Source organism: Myxine glutinosa, chromosome 1 (assembly GCF_964187855.1).
Source record: "Myxine glutinosa chromosome 1, kmMyxGlut1.1, whole genome shotgun sequence".
Taxonomy (NCBI): domain Eukaryota; kingdom Metazoa; phylum Chordata; class Myxini; order Myxiniformes; family Myxinidae; genus Myxine; species Myxine glutinosa.
In genome coordinates this window covers 311448040-311464388 of record NC_136261.1, presented here as the reverse complement: position 1 = coordinate 311464388, position 16349 = coordinate 311448040, and the positions used below count along the sequence as shown (strand labels likewise).

Genomic DNA, 16349 nt, shown 5'->3' with positions numbered 1-16349 from the left:
TGCAGAGCAGGGGTTGGCCTTTTTTGGATACTGTGGTCCCCTTTTTGGGCACTGTGGTCCCCTTTTTTGGGCACCGTGGTCCCCTTTTTGGGCACCATGGTCCCCTTTTTTGGGCACTGTGGTCCCCTTTTTAGGGCACTGTGGTCCCCTTTTTTGGGCACCGTGGTCCCCTTTTTTGGGCACTGTGGTCCCCTTTTTTGGGCACTGTGGTCCCCTTTTTTGGGACCGTGGTCCTCATTTTTGGGCACTGTGGTCCCATTTTTTGGGCACTGTGGTCCCCTTTTTTGGGCACTGTGGTCCCCTTTTTTGGGCACTGTGGTCCCCTTTTTTGGGCACTGTGGTCCCCTTTTTTGGGCACCATGGTCCCCTTTTTTGGGCACTGTGGTCCCCTTTTTTGGGCACCATGGTCCCCTTTTTTGGGCACTGTCGTCCCCTTTTTTGGGACCGTGGTCCTCATTTTTGGACACCATGGTCCCCTTTTTGACCTGGTCATCAAGGACTTGGGCCAATTTACCTGCTGCGGCCGATCCCACAATAATATGGGATTAAATGAGGCCAATATGGAATTAGTGGTCGTGTCTCGAAAACAAAAACAAGTGTCAACACTTAAATACCTAATGTACATTACCTGCTATTGCCCAAATTTTGAACGGTACAATATGTTATGGTTGGTCCTCGACTAATGTGGTTAGCACAAGGAATAAGCGGCACTTTCCCCACAGTTGTGTCACGGAGAGACCTGCACGCTGATAGTGATGACCTACTTGATAGAAAAGCCAATTGTCGGTGCAATAATCAATAAACTGAAGAGTGTCACTATCTCCCTCCTGTTTCCAACCAGTCAGCAGCCCGGCGTGCCGGCACAGCTTGTGCGAACTGCCAAACGACCATGACGACCCTGTGGCGGCGCAATGCCAACGGAGACCCGGTGTGCAATGCTTGTGGCCTCTACTTCAAACTTCACAATGTAAGCGCATTCGAGCCTTTTACGGGTAAACCAAAGCATGCCATCTTTACACATTTATCCCAAGTAGCGTTAATTTCACGGGGTCTCTGTAATGCTGGTCTGGAGACCGTTGCTGCTTAACAATGGTCATTCCTAACCCTAACCCTAACAACACTTAGCATAAGTTTCATCGAAAAGTTTTTCATGGAATACCCTTTTTCCTTATTATTTTGTCCACATTCCACACGTATCATACGTAGCCTGCTTGAGTTATGAGAAGTATTTTTACATCCTTGGCCTATCATATATTTTGATTTGATGTACTGTGCCAAACAATCCATGTTGATCCTGGCAAAGCAGTTTCTTGGCAAAGGTTATACTGGGTGGTTTGCCATTGCCTTCCTAGAGCTGTTTATCCATGCCCAATTCTTTTAAATAATGACCATCAAGCTTAGGCAATGGCTGACATAAATAATTAATCATTTCAGCCATTACCTAATGGGGAAAAGAGAATGCAGTTTCTTGAATTTAACATCTGTGGCAAGCCATGGACTTACTGATCATCTTTTGCACACATAAATATTTGGTAAGCACCATGATTCTCCTCCAATTAACTACCCATTTACTGATGTTTTCTCCATTTACAATGGTGCACGATGATACGTTGGTGGTTCAAAATTAACATGGAATAGGTTGCATACAATATGTGCCTTTTATCCAGGTCCAAGTTTAACTGCCCACTTATTACCCCACGCACGCAAAGCAAAAAGCAGGGTTAAGCAATTGGTTCATGTCTGTCTGTCTGTCTGTCTGTTTGTCTGTTTGTTTTTGTTTGTCACAGGTCAGGTCACACTACAGGTCACAATTTTCAAACGATCTTCACGAAACTTCACCAAATGGTAGAGTTGGTCAAAAGCAAGAAGCCTATTGTTTTGGGGTCAATAGGTCAAAAAGTCAACATAGGGCAAAGGTCACCAACTTTGCTAAATTTCTAAAATCCTCAATTTTCATCCAATTGACTTGAAATTTGAAGAGGACTTGCATATCTGGTCACTGAATTCAACCACCAAGTATTCTTGAGGTCAACATAGGCCAAATGGTCAACATAGGCCAAATTTCTAAAATCCTCAATTTTCATCCAATTGACTTGAAATTTGAAGAGGACTTGCATATCTGGTCACTGAATTCAACCAAAAATTATATTTTAGGTGAACATAGGCCAAAAGGTCAACATAGGCCAAAAGGTCAACATAGGCCAAATTTCTAATATCCTCAATTTCCATCCAATTGACTTGAAATTTAAAGAGGACTTGCATATCTGGTCACTGAATTCAACCACCAAATATACTTGAGGTCAACATAGGCCAAAAGGTCAACATAGGCCGAATTTCTAAAATCACCAATTTTCATCCAACTGACTTGAAATTTGAAGAGGACTTGCATATCTGGTCACTGAATTCAACCACATATTATATTTTAGGTAAACACAGGCTAAAAGGTCAACATAGGCCAAAATTCTAAAATCACCAATTTTCAATTGATTGACTTGAACTTCTAAGAGGATTTATATATATGGTCACTGAATTCAACCACCATCTATTTTTGAGGTCAACATATGCCAAAAGGTCAACATTGGCCAAATTTTTAATATCCTCAATTTTCATCTGACTGACTTGAAAATTGAACAGCATTTGCACATTGAGTCACTAAATAGGGAAACTAACTATTTTTGAGGTCAAAAGGTCAAAGGTCAACTCAAGGTCAACCTTCCAAAATCATCATTTTTCATCCTGTTGACCCGAACTTTGATCAAGATTGTAAATTTTAATCTTCATGAAATGGACAATTTGCTGTATCAATGGAAAACTTTGGGGGGGGGGGGGGGGGTGCGGATTTTGCAAGTATCGTGCTACGCATGATGTCTTCTTGTTTATTTATTATTTATTAATATTTATATATATATATTTGTTTATTTATATTTATTTATTTCTTATTTATTTATTTATATTTTTATTTATTTATATATATTTATTTGTTTAAATATATATATATATATATAAATTTATTTATTTATATTTATTTATTTCTTATTTATGTATTTATATTTATTTATATTTATTTATTTCTTATTTATGTATTTATATTTATTTATTTTTATTTATTTGTTTATACATATATATATATATATATATATATATATAATTTATTTATTTATATATATTTATATATATTTATTTGTTTATATATATGTATATATATTTATTTGTTAATATATATGTATATATATTTATTTGTTTATATATATATATATATATTTACTTATTAATATTTATTTTTATTTATGTATATTAATTTGTTTATATATATATATATATATATATATATATATATATATATATATATATATTTGTTTATATATATATATATCTATATATATATATATATATATATATATATATATATATATATATACATAAAGATATACATATATATATATATATATATATATATATATATATATATATATGTTATGTTGGAGGCTCCAGGCACAGAGGACTATGTCGTCGTCATCGAGGCCAGGCCTTAAATAGAAGAGAAGAAAAGTGTATGATGAAAAATGTATGATGTTTGTTTGTGAGAAAGAGATTGAGGCTCACCCGGTAGCTGGAGTTTGAGTGAGACAGAAAGAAAATTCAGCAATCCTGACATGGAGAGTGTAAGATGGTTCCGGGCACCACTTTAACGCTCCTAACTCCGAACAGTAGTACCACTCTGAACGGTTGCTGCCTTCAACCTATTACCTAAGGAACCGGTCCAACCGGATGAGTGTTTTTTTGGTGACACCATCTCCTTCCTTACTGGATGGCCGTTGGCTTTATATATTTACTTATTACCCAATATATACCCTATATGACTCAACCCAATTTATGAGTTACCCAATATATATTTACTTATTAATATTAATATTTATTTATATATATTTATTTGTATATATATATATACATATATATATATATATATATAAATATATACATATATAAATATATATATAAATCTCATTTATTTATTTATATTTATTTATATAGCTTTATTTTATATATAGATATAGATTTTCCCCCTGTACTGTCTTTCCCTCGTGTTCCCCCTGTACTGTGTTCCTGGATGTCTTTTTGTTGAATGTGTTTTAATGAATGTTTCCCCCTGTACTGTCTTTCCCTCGTGTTCCCCCTGTACTGTGTTCCTGGATGTCTTTTTGTTGAAAGTGTTTTAATGAATGTTTCCCCCTGTACTGTCTTTCCCTCACGGTCCCCCTGTACTGTGTTCCTGGATGTCTTTTTGTTGAATGTGTTTTAATGAATGTTTCCCCCTGTACTGTCTTTCCCTCACGGTCCCCCTGTACTGTGTTCCTGGATGTCTTTTTGTTGAAAGTGTTTTAATGAATGTTTCCCCCTGTACTGTCTTTCCCTCACGGTCCCCCTGTGCTGTGTTCCTGGATGTTTTTTTTGTTGAAAGTGTTTTAATGAATGTTTCCCCCTGTACTGTCTTTCCCTCGTGTTCCCCCTGTACTGTGTTCCTGGATGTCTTTTTGTTGAAAGTGTTTTAATGAATGTTTCCCCCTGTACTGTCTTTCCCTCACGGTCCCCCTGTGCTGTGTTCCTGGATGTTTTTTTTGTTGAAAGTGTTTTAATGAATGTTTCCCCCTGTACTGTCTTTCCCTCGTGTTCCCCCTGTACTGTGTTCCTGGATGTCTTTTTGTTGAATGTGTTTTAATGAATGTTTCCCGCTGTACTGTCTTTCCCTCACGGTCCCCCTGTACTGTGTTCCTGGATGTCTTTTTGTTGAAAGTGTTTTAATGAATGTTTCCCCCTGTACTGTCTTTCCCTCGTGTTCCCCCTGTACTGTGTTCCTGGATGTCTTTTTGTTGAATGTGTTTTAATGAATGTTTCCCCCTGTGCTGTGTTCCTGGATGTCTTTTTGTTGAAAGTGTTTTAATGAATGTTTCCCCCTGTACTGTCTTTCCCTCACGGTCCCCCTGTGCTGTGTTCCTGGATGTTTTTTTGTTAAATGTGTTTTAATGAATGTTTCCCCCTGTACTGTCTTTCCCTCGTGGTCCCCCTGTGCTGTGTTCCTGGATGTCTTTTTGTTGAATGTGTTTTAATGAATGTTTCCCCCTGTACTGTCTTTCCCGCGCGGTCCCCCTGTGCTGTGTTCCTGGATGTCTTTTTGTTGAATGTGTTTTAATGAATGTTTCCCCCTGTACTGTCTTTCCCTCACGGTCCCCCTGTGCTGTGTTCCTGGATGTCTTTTTGTTGAATGTGTTTTAATGAATGTTTCCCCCTGTACTGTCTTTCCCGTGCGGTCCCCCTGTACTGTGTTCCTGGATGTCTTTTTGTTGAATGTGTTTTAATGAATGTTTCCCCCTGTACTGTCTTTCCCTCGTGGTCCCCCTGTGCTGTCTTTCCCTCGTGGTTGTCAGCTCTTTCACGAGCGTCGATTCAGTAAAAAAATAAAAAAATAAAAAAATATATATATATATTTTATATATATATATATATATATATGTATATATATATATATATATTTTATATATATATATATATATATATATATATATATATATATATATATATATATATATAGATATTTATATACAGATGGCATTTAATATGGAATATTTTTTTTTCTTGACTTGTATTTACTTTCTTCACTCAGTATATCAATCTGGTTAGTTTCTTTTACACTTTGGTGATTTATTTGTTAAAAGAACCATGTCACTGATTGTCTGTCGCAGCAAGAAGTCAACAATAGGATTATATCACAGGTGGCGTGGCAAAATGTACGGACAGGTGCATTTGATGCTTGGCTTCACAGTCGGGTATACAAGGGTTGTTGCGTTCTGTATTTGTGGAAAACAACTGCTGCACATCTCCAAAAGTTATTGCCGCTTCCTCTGGAGATGGTCCGTCAACTCGACAATGCTGTTTGTCATGGAGCGGTGGCTTTATGAAATTACGGCATGAAACAGCGTGCTATTGCTCGGCAGTATGGCATCACTCAAGGTCAGGTGTCAAAGATCCTGAAACGAAATGCTCAGAGGGGTGTCCCTACTCCAATACCGAGGCCAGGACGTCCCCGCAGAACCACAAGGAGGGATGATCGCCAGCTGCACCGGTTAATCCGCAATGGCCGTACCAAGTCAGCTAATCGGCTTAGGGCTGAGTGGCAGCAACTGACAAATGTGCCTGTATCCAGAAGGCTAGTCAACCAACGACTGGTTCAAGCAGGCTATCGTGCCAGGCGTCCCCTGAGAAAGCCACGCCTGACCAGACAACACCACCAGCGCCGATTGCAGTGGGCCAGAGAGCACCGTCAATGGCAGCCAGGATACTGGAATCACGTGACCTTCAGTGACGAGTCTAGATTTCTGATCTATCGTCAAGATGGCCGTGTCCGAGTGCACAGACAAGTGCATGAAGCCTACAACAAAGATTGTATAGGGCCAAGAGTCCAGGCTGGAGGTGGTGGGGTAACCGTTTGGGCTGCTTTTCATGCAGGGGGCAAAACTGACCTGGTTGTTCTGAATGGAAACCTGAACCAGTTCAAGTACAGGGCCATTCTGGAAGAAACATTGCTTCCATTTGCTCGTGCAGCCTTTCGTGGAAACTTTGTCTTCCAAGATGACAATGCACGGCCTCATCATGCTCGCATGATCCAACACTTTCTTGCTTACCGTGGTGTAGAGCATATGGAGTGGCCTGCCATGTCCCTGGATATGAATCCGATAGAGAACTTGTGGGCAGAATTAACGCGTTAAATCGACCACTTGGACCAGCAGCCGACCTCTGTGCATGAATTGCAGCAGGCTTTTGTCACTACATGGCAAGCGATTCCTGTCGAAACCTTGGCAAATCTCGTGAACAGCATGCCTCAGCGTGTACATGCTCTCCTGAATGCTCGTGGGGGTTACACGAAGTACTGAACTGTAATTTTACTGTCCGTAATCCCAGTCGTAATTTAACTTTTGTTTTTGTTAAAAAAAATTTTGGCTAATGTGCAAAATAAAGAGATACTACTGGAAAACGTACAGAGGTTTAACACAGTACTGTCCATGAATCGAGTTCGATATCAGTTTACATCAATTTCAAGGATCAATTTATTTGTTTCGAAATGTCAAATGTGGTTTTTGTTTCTTTTAAAGGTCACATTAACAAAATCTAGAATAATTTCAAGATAATTCCAATGAACTTTTGGTTCTAAGTCATCTTAAAAAGTAAGTTCACCCCCACAAAAAAAATATTCCATATTAAATGCCAAGTCTGTATATATATATATATATATGTCCAAATCAATACTTAAAGCGTTAGGCATTGAGCAGCGATACAATCATACTTATTCGATGGTGTAGACTGTAGACTCAATATCTGTGTCTTATTTGTGAAATCGTGTACATCGGAGAGTTTAAAGGATATACTGTCCATCCCCTTCTGGAATTAAAGTATAACATGAGGCTCTAGGACAGCAAGTAATATCGATTGTTTAACACTTATAACGTCCTCTCTGTACTTTAAATGCAATCGATTTTGCTCTCAGCTACCACTATATATGCTAATTATACGAAAATACCATCGGGCTTGACTTCGAGGCGATCTTTTCTATATTTGAATCCAAGTGTGCCGCCAATTGCGGAGCAATCGATCGATCGCACGTGCCTGCCGCTCACGAACGTGGCACCTGTTGTCAATGCGACTACCCACGTCACGTGGACAAAACATTCACACAAAAGTCAGGTCTTTGGACAAAGCGGGCGATTTTCAAGGCTCGAATTGAGCGAAAAAGAACGGTTGCTCTTGAGAGCGGTCGCTAAAAGAAGATTCAGATTTTTGGACCTTCTTTCCCCGGAATAATTGTCACGTGATGTCGACGTGAGCAGAAGAATTTATCCAAACTAATATATATGTTAATTTATTAATTGTTGCGTGCTAATATATATGTTAATACATTACATATTGCATGAAGGACATTGCGTCCTCACGTCCTTCATGTATTATAATGTAGTACAAGCTCCTCCTCGTGCCTTCCAAACATTTGGAGAGAGATTATGACATTAATTAACTTATTCATTGTTGCTCCTCTTTGTGAAATGCCCTTGCAGGTGAACCGGCCGTTAACGATGAAAAAGGAAGGCATTCAGACGAGGAACCGCAAGATGTCCAACAAGTCAAAGAAGAGCAAGAAGAACATGGAGCTGAGCGAAGTGCATGAGGTCATGTACAAATCGCTAGCGCCGGCTCACCATGCTCACCACGTTCACCACACCCATCACACCCATCACTCCCATCACGACAAGACCTTGGCGTTTGGTGCCGCCACGCTCGCACCCCCCGCGCACCTGACTCCCTCGACCATGCACGGGCATATGGCACACTTCGGGGGGTCCACGCATGTGATTCCTGCACCCACACCCATGCACCCTTCGACGAGCCTCGCGTTCGCCTCCCCGCACGCAACGGGCATGATCACGGCCATGGGCTAGAAGCGTGGGAACCACGCCCGACCACGTGGCATTGTGTTTTTTCTGAGAAATAAATCGAGTAAAAGGCGCGAAAATCATGGCCACCATTGCGAGCGCGGGGCTTCCGTTAAAGGGCGACAAATAATCCACAGACTTGATCCTGTCATTTTGAAATGCCCGACTGGTCTCCGTGTTTGGACTTTGGGAAGAAATGCAGGGCCTGCGTATCGCACGACGTACGAATGCACGTTATGTGGACTGTGAGCATTTGCACGCACTATCCCTGTTTAAATTCTGAAAAGCACTTACATAAATCATGAACTGCAGGGGCTGTGGGACAATGGGACATGGATGGCCAAAGCCGGGATCGAACATTCCTCTCGGAGGCGTGTGTTTACGTATGTGCACATATATATGTATATTGTATACGTATATTTATGTATATGTATATATACATACATATATATATACATATATGTATATGTAAATATGTATCTATATGTACATATGTATATGTATATGTATATTTATATGTATACGTATATGTATATATATATATATATATGTATATGTATACTTATGTATATGTATGTATATGTATACTTATGTATATGTATATGTATGTATTTGTATACTTATGTGTATATGTATATATATGTATATGTATATATATGTATATGTATGTATATGTATACTTATGTATATGTATACTTATGTATATGTACATGTATATGTATATGTATATGTATGTATTTGTATACTTATGTATATATGTATATATGTATATGTATATTTATGTATATGTATACGTATATATATATATATATATATATATATATATATATATTTGTAAATGTATATTTATGTGTATGTATATGTATACTTATGTATATTTATGTGTATGTATATGTATGTATATGTATATATATATATGTATACTTATTTATATGTATGTATATGTATATATATATATATATATATATATTTATATATTTATATATGTATATATATACATATATATATATATATATTTATATATATATATATATATATATATATATATATATATATATATATATATATATATATATACATACATACATATACTGTATATACATATATATGTTTATGTATATGCGCACGTTCACACACTCGAACAGTTCATATGTAGATAAGAATCAATTTCATTATTCATTTGAACCTCCCTTTCCTTGTAGTCTCAATCATTGTGGATTGGACTGATTTGAATGCCAAAGAGCGATTCATTGTTCACTTTGAAAAAGTCTCCGACTCAAGGAGTAATATGCTCGGGTCGCTACACAAGCGTTGGGGAGGTGGAGATGCGCAAGTTTGGACCATTTGGTTTGATATGGCAGAAACCAAGTCTGAATGCACGTGTTTATAATCACCTATAGAAGGGAAGAAAACTGCACACAGGCCAAAAAATACGAAATGGACATCAAACAGTCCCGGTTGCCCGGGATACATAAAGTCAGGTGTTTGGCCTTGTTAAAAGAGGAAGAATGCTGGAAGGAAGATTTAGTGCTGTGTCTCGATTGTGAATGCGCTTCCAGAGCGCCCGTGGCCGTGGGGCTTTCCCGCCCGAGCGCGTCATGGCCGCTAGTTTCGCCTGCGAGGCGCGTTTCACAAAACCTCCGGTTAGATGGGCGGGGCAGAGGGAACTTTTTACCTCGTCGTTAACTTTAAATGAGCTCCACAGTGAGAGGCATGGATAAGATATTGTACAGATCGCAAATCTGGATTTTATTTTAATTTAAGTGTGTTGTATATAAAATAAACAATATTCGTGTACATTATAAACAACAAGCATCGCAGATAAACACGCTATACGAACATTGTTTTGTACCAAAGTAATAGACGTAAACAACGGAAGCTTTCATATATTAAAGGAGCACTTCCCTTTTTTAATATGATTCCACGGTACCTAACTCCATTTCCTCCGGACACCGCACCACGCGCAGCACCGGCACCGCGTAAGGACATGACGTATATGATCCGTTCGATGTTATTGTTAACAGAGCGAGATTTTAACGTCGATATTTTGGCCAAAGTTGACGCACTTGAAAAAGCCAACCTTGATTTGCAATTCTGATTCCCTGCTCCATATGCCTCCTTTGCCCCTCCTTGGCCCCGCATTGAACTGTTTAGCTTCTGCACCCCGTCCGAAGAACGTACACGCACCCTTTAGGTGCTGGATTCACGTTCCCTGTACTCTCCAATCACCCGAACTCCGTACTGAAAGAAACCATAATTTCCCGCCAAAATCGTCAGTTCCCGCGCAAAATGACGCGCACGCGCTATACCGACACTTACCCCCGAAAGTCACTTTCTTCCAATTAACTCGTTGTACAAAAGTGATGATAAAACAAAATGCAGGACCGCTTTGTTTTTGAGAAAAGCTTTATCTCTTCATAGTGCATGACCCTTAATAAGTAGCGCGTACCGAGTCTACACAATCACGACTCTCAGCTATAACTTTTGATCCGAGGGGTGTACGTTTTATGTACGAGGCGTTTGCTCGTTTGGCGTGTTCAAAACAGCCATATTGTTCGGGAGGACGCTCGTACCACGTGACGTGCTTTGATGGACGGCCCAGGCCTACGTAGGCCGACCGCAATTCCAGGGAACCGCCACCGCCATCGCACATGTGGACGACGTTCCCCGGTATTTCAGACGAGTGGAGCCTTTTTCACTTTCGAGGAACTGCTTTCTTACCGGGAAATGGTACTCGTGCGTGTGTGTGTAAAGTGCAATACTGACCTTTTCAATGTCATAAAAAAAGTCAATAAAGTTTTGAACGACCACGTGACCTGCTGCCCCGTGCTGTACACGCACGCGATATTCTGCTGTAGTTGGAACTAAATTATTTGTTGTGTACTGTATATGCACAGACAGCGAGTATATTTCATAACATGTACAATGTATGTATAACCATGCAGGATACGAGCGCATTGTAATGTGAAGCTATAATTATATGATGATGATGATGATGATGATGATGATGATGATGATGATGATAATAAAATACCTGCGATTGAACACTGATGTGTTGTGCGATTTTATGTGCTCTCTCTCTCTCTCCCGCTCATTTACCATAATCTTCGCAGAGCGATGCTGCTTCCGAAGCAGCTTCCTGGTTTCCTATACAGCCTGTGGCTGCTGGTTGCATCATTTCTTGCAAGCGCCGCTGTGCCGCTGATGCAGTATCCCCCTGTTACCAGTAAGCAGGTACTCATTTTGATGACCTCAGTCGGAAGGACGACAGGCTGAGTCAACCCACCTGGTGTTGATTCAACGGCTCGATAGGGGGCCAAACTTAAGACCCTGAGATCTTAAGGCAGCCACCTTAACAGTTAAGCCAACACCTGGCTCATCCTCCAAGGTGTAGGTCATTCTGCCAGCTCAATGTGCACTAGCTCTACACTTAATACAGCATCCGATAGATGATCGTTATATCCCATGAAGTTATTAAGGGAAAGCAGGTGTTGCCCAAGGAATGCACTGAGTGGTTTGCCATTGTCTGAACACTCGAAATTCAGGCCAACAAGTACGAATCAGGCCGCGGTATCAGCGCACGATGGCCAAACCTTTATCCATCGGAATCGTAGGCTCTTTAAGGTCCACTAGCGAGCGAGAGCCAGATTGGCTTTTCCGAAAGGATGGTGTACTCCATGATGCAACACCCTGCGTGCAGGGCAACCGCAGGATAGTTTTTATATTGAGTCGGATGCTGTTCCGTGGGGAATCGAACACAAACTCGAAGAGACTAATCGAAAGTCAACTTCAAATCGTCCCCGAATGTCGCTCACGCATGAGAGTGAGTGTAGCAAATAATGAGTTCATTAAACAAATAAAAACTCCTTGGGACCTAATAATAGAGAATGCAAGAAAAAAGAGTTAAACATCAAGATGCAGGTTAATAGATGTTATAGATCCGCGTGTTAGCATGAATGGTGGACGTTAAAGACCCCACGGTGTCTTTCATGAAGAGTCGGTGAGTTATCGCCGGCACCCTGAAAAAATTACAAACTCCTGCCCAAATCACCTCCATCGAGTCTCCATCCCACGACGGAGTTGCGATCTGTCCCAGGTTGGTTTTAGCCTAGAAACGTTTCTCAACTTGTGAAAGACCGCAAATTCTGCGAAGACCATTGGCCACCCTTTATTAATAACTCCTCCTGGGTGGGTCGAGTTTTCGTATCATATGCTGAAAAAAGTATAGTCTGTGTTTTGCAAGAACACTGTAGATGTTTGTGTGGTGTGTGCTTTCAACGTTCTAGATGATCTAAAGGTTACACTCCAATTGTAGTTTGTGTCTAAGTGGTCGAAAGGGTCGAATATCTCAAATTTGTAAAAAGGGTCTAAAAAGGTCCAAGTGGTCTGAAGCTCTAAATAGTCAAGGGTCCAAGCTGTCTAATCTGTCTGAAGGGTTTAAGGAGTCTAAATGGTCTTAAGATTGAAGGGACTTAAGGGTTGTAAAGGTCTAAATCTTCTAGGGGTCTAAAGAGTATAAAACCTCTAATAGGTGAAGAGATCTAAAGGTGTCGAAAAAGGAGTCTTAAAGGTAAATGGAGTCTTATTGGTCTTAGGGGGTATCAATAATTTTGGGTTCTTAAGGGTCTTGGAGTGTTAAGAGTCTTTAGGAGTCTTGATGGGGTGTTAGACGGTGTTAGGGTCTTGAGCATCTTTGGGTCTTAAAGGATATTTGGTGTTTTAAGGGTCTTAGAAGTATTTAAGGTTTTGGGGTCTTAGAGATCTTTATGAGTCTTGGGGGACTTAAGGTCTTGGGGGATATATATATATATAGTTGCGGATCCGGGGGTCGGCGCTCTCCTTACCAAGGGGGGGGGGGGGGGGGTTAATCCCCTTGTCTTTTACACTGGCCGATTTCCCCTCAGTCCTGGAAATTACACACTCCTTTGCGCAGTGAGATTGGCCAGGGTGATTGGTCAATGGCTTCCCAGATACCTTTGCCAATCCCTCCGCAAAGCAGGGATATAATTCCCTGCTCGGACCCGGACAAGATGGAAATTGCCGAGCAGTTTTAGCAATCCGAGGTCTGAGCCGTTCGCGGTTGACTAACCCGATTCTGAGCGGTTCCTATATCGGGCCACAGGTATTCAATTGGGAAAAGACTAAAGCGACCGGATGGAGAGGAAACCAAAAGTAAGGAAAGAACACAGGTTTATTAACTATGTACAATACTAAAGAGGAAACGAAAGTGAATGTACAGTGAAGAAGAAGAAGCAGATACACAGGGCAAACCTTATACAGTCTTATATTATCACACGCCCAGGACAGTACAAACACACTTACACGAGAGGATGGGATGGCAGGGATGGTCGGAAGGAAGAGAAGGGTCCAGGCCGATGGTAGCCGTCGAGGTTCGGGCAGGTGGTTCAGCGTTGAGGTCCAGCTCCAGGGTCACGCTCCACTCCGGTCCACGTTTCAGTTAACGGCGAAACCCGGCAGGCAGCGCGGTTAATATTGTCGCGGTAGCGGACCGACCCTCTCTCTCTCTTCGACTTGCCTCTGGTAGCTCGACTCTGTCACTCTCCTACGGTCTGACTTACTCATCTGCCGAAGTCGTTCTCCCGGGCACATCTCCTCAAGTAGTCCCACGCGAGCGCTTATATTGGCCGCCCGCATATCAAGCCGCCTGCCTTTTGGAAACGCCCACCGGTGAGCTTGCCTCGGCCCTGATTGGTCGCGAACGCTCACCGGTCCGCCCCTTGATGGTGCGTTGAGGGGCCACGCCTTCGTTCCTGGCGCTCCTCCCCCTTCTTCTCCAACTCGGCCGCGTGGCTTATGGCGGCTTGCGGGATAGAAGACCACTCGCACTGATGTTGAAAGGAACTTTGGGGCCTACTCTTATTTAATTAATACAATGCAGATTCAACTATTGGAAACAGATCCTTAACTGAAGCATAGACTAATGAAATAACTAGAGAGGTTTCTAAGGTGTCCTACGTGTTGTACATGGCCTAACTAGGGTGCAACCTTTACAAAGGGGGATATTTACAAGAATTATTATTTTACAAAGTGAAGGTTCTAAAAACCGTAACACGGCACCCGTCTCACCTCCAGGCACGTCCCGTGCTGACAAACTTTAACTTAGTGTGACACTCAGGTGTGGCAACCCTCTACTTTTAACTTCACCCTGAGTGCGACAGTATTTAAAACAATTAAGTATGTCCCGCCTGCTGCGTTGCATTCTACCTAACAGATTCACGCCCACAGAATAATCGAATTGCGGAATTGTCTTCAAAACTAAACATTGACGGTGGGGAGCATTATTTACAAGAACACTAGTTTGGTATTTACAATGCGAACCCAGGACCTGTCTTTTTGGGAAACAAAAGAAGATGGTTTGAAAAGAGGAAAGGCATGCACTGCACTGTACCGATACCACCAGCACCAATTAACAAAATAAGCACCAATAAGCACCAAAAGCACCAAAGCACAAAAAGCACCATCCAGTGCACAGTCATACACTTCAATATAACACGATGCCTTGTGACGTCTCCTCAGCTGGGCCGATGGTTCTGGATGTTTTCTTTTCTTGCTGCCTATTTGATAATAAAGCAAAAAGGGCACAAAACGCGTCCACTTCTTTTAATTACGGCCAGCAGGGGCCAACTATGGGTGGTCCACCTGCATGGCTTAGGTGCCACCTCAACCGTGGTCCGCAAGCAAGATTTCCACTGGCCACAATGGCCGGTCCCCAGCAGAGGTGCCAGGCCCCAAAACGTGGGGTCCATGAGTGGTGCTCGGCCACAGACATGTGGTCCATATGGTGCTAGGCCGCAAGACGTGCGGTCCATAAGTGGTGTACCGGTCCAGGCAGGCAGCAGCGAGGGCGCGGGCACACAACTGCGAACACCTGCGCACTCCCCCCGGGCCCAAAATAAACAAATCCGTGAGTGGGGGAAGGAGGACAAGCAAGCAGCAGGGCAAGATCGCAAGGGTACACATCAATACAAGGCAATGCAGAGTGAGGTGCACTGGAGAACGAGCGGAAAAAGCTCGTCCCCAGCATATGTCCCCCCCCCCCGTCCCCCCGTCCCTGTCACCTAATCTACCCTTGCCCCTACCCAGTATTTACACAATTTACAAATTCGTCTCTACGTCCTGTCTTCCCCATATCTCCCCTAATCCAAATTCGTCCACAATCCCTCTTAACCAAATTTGCCATCAATCAATTTATCATCAATCCCTCCTAAGGAGGGAGAGATGGAATTACAAGCACAATGTCACCCCCACGTCATGATGCGTCTTACATACCAGACATTTGCAAAAAACGGTGGTGTGGAGTCCTGTCACCTTGGTGAGTGGATGCGGATGGTGCGAAGAAATTTTCAATCCTAAACTACCTTCTAAATGACTTTAACACACTTTACACTACCCGGGGTCTTTCCCTGCCAAACCATTGGCCATCTTACTCTATGTGGTTCTAAAAACCTAACTCGCATTGACCAAACTGTGGTGCTCACCAATTTGGGGTCTCACTCCCCCGATTCTGCTCCCTGTGCCCTCGCACAATTTCCGGGCTGGGTGGTGTGGCGCTCCCAGCAGGTCCGCTCCCCTGCACACCTCCGCCACTGTAGTTGCCTCCCGAGCTTACCTGCTCCTTACCCTAACCTACCTGGGGAAGGCCCTCTGGCGCTCTCACCCCCTACCGTCCCCTCTGGCGTCGGGCTACCCAGGTCCGTCCTCCGGATCCTCGGGCCCCATTGAACACTACTGGCTCCCAGAGCCTACCTGTGGCCTCACCTGGCCGACAGACTAACAGTGGCGGAGTGACCATTTAACCACACACACTAACAGGCCACATGCCCAGCCAATTTACTCCACTAATGCACCCAACAC

General features: G+C 42.1%; 1 protein-coding gene across 1 annotated transcript in view; it reads left to right on the top strand.

Annotated features, from left to right (window-relative positions):
• Positions 1-8861, top strand: part of LOC137439954 (GATA-binding factor 2) — a 35056-nt gene extending 26195 nt beyond the window's left edge. Inside the window, exons 6-7 of the mRNA XM_068136252.2 lie at positions 842-967; positions 8100-8861. Coding sequence (XP_067992353.2) covers positions 842-967; positions 8100-8480 — 507 coding nt within the window. The 3' untranslated portion in view covers positions 8481-8861. The remainder of the gene's footprint in view (positions 1-841; positions 968-8099) is intronic.
• The last annotated feature ends 7488 nt before the right edge of the window (positions 8862-16349 follow it).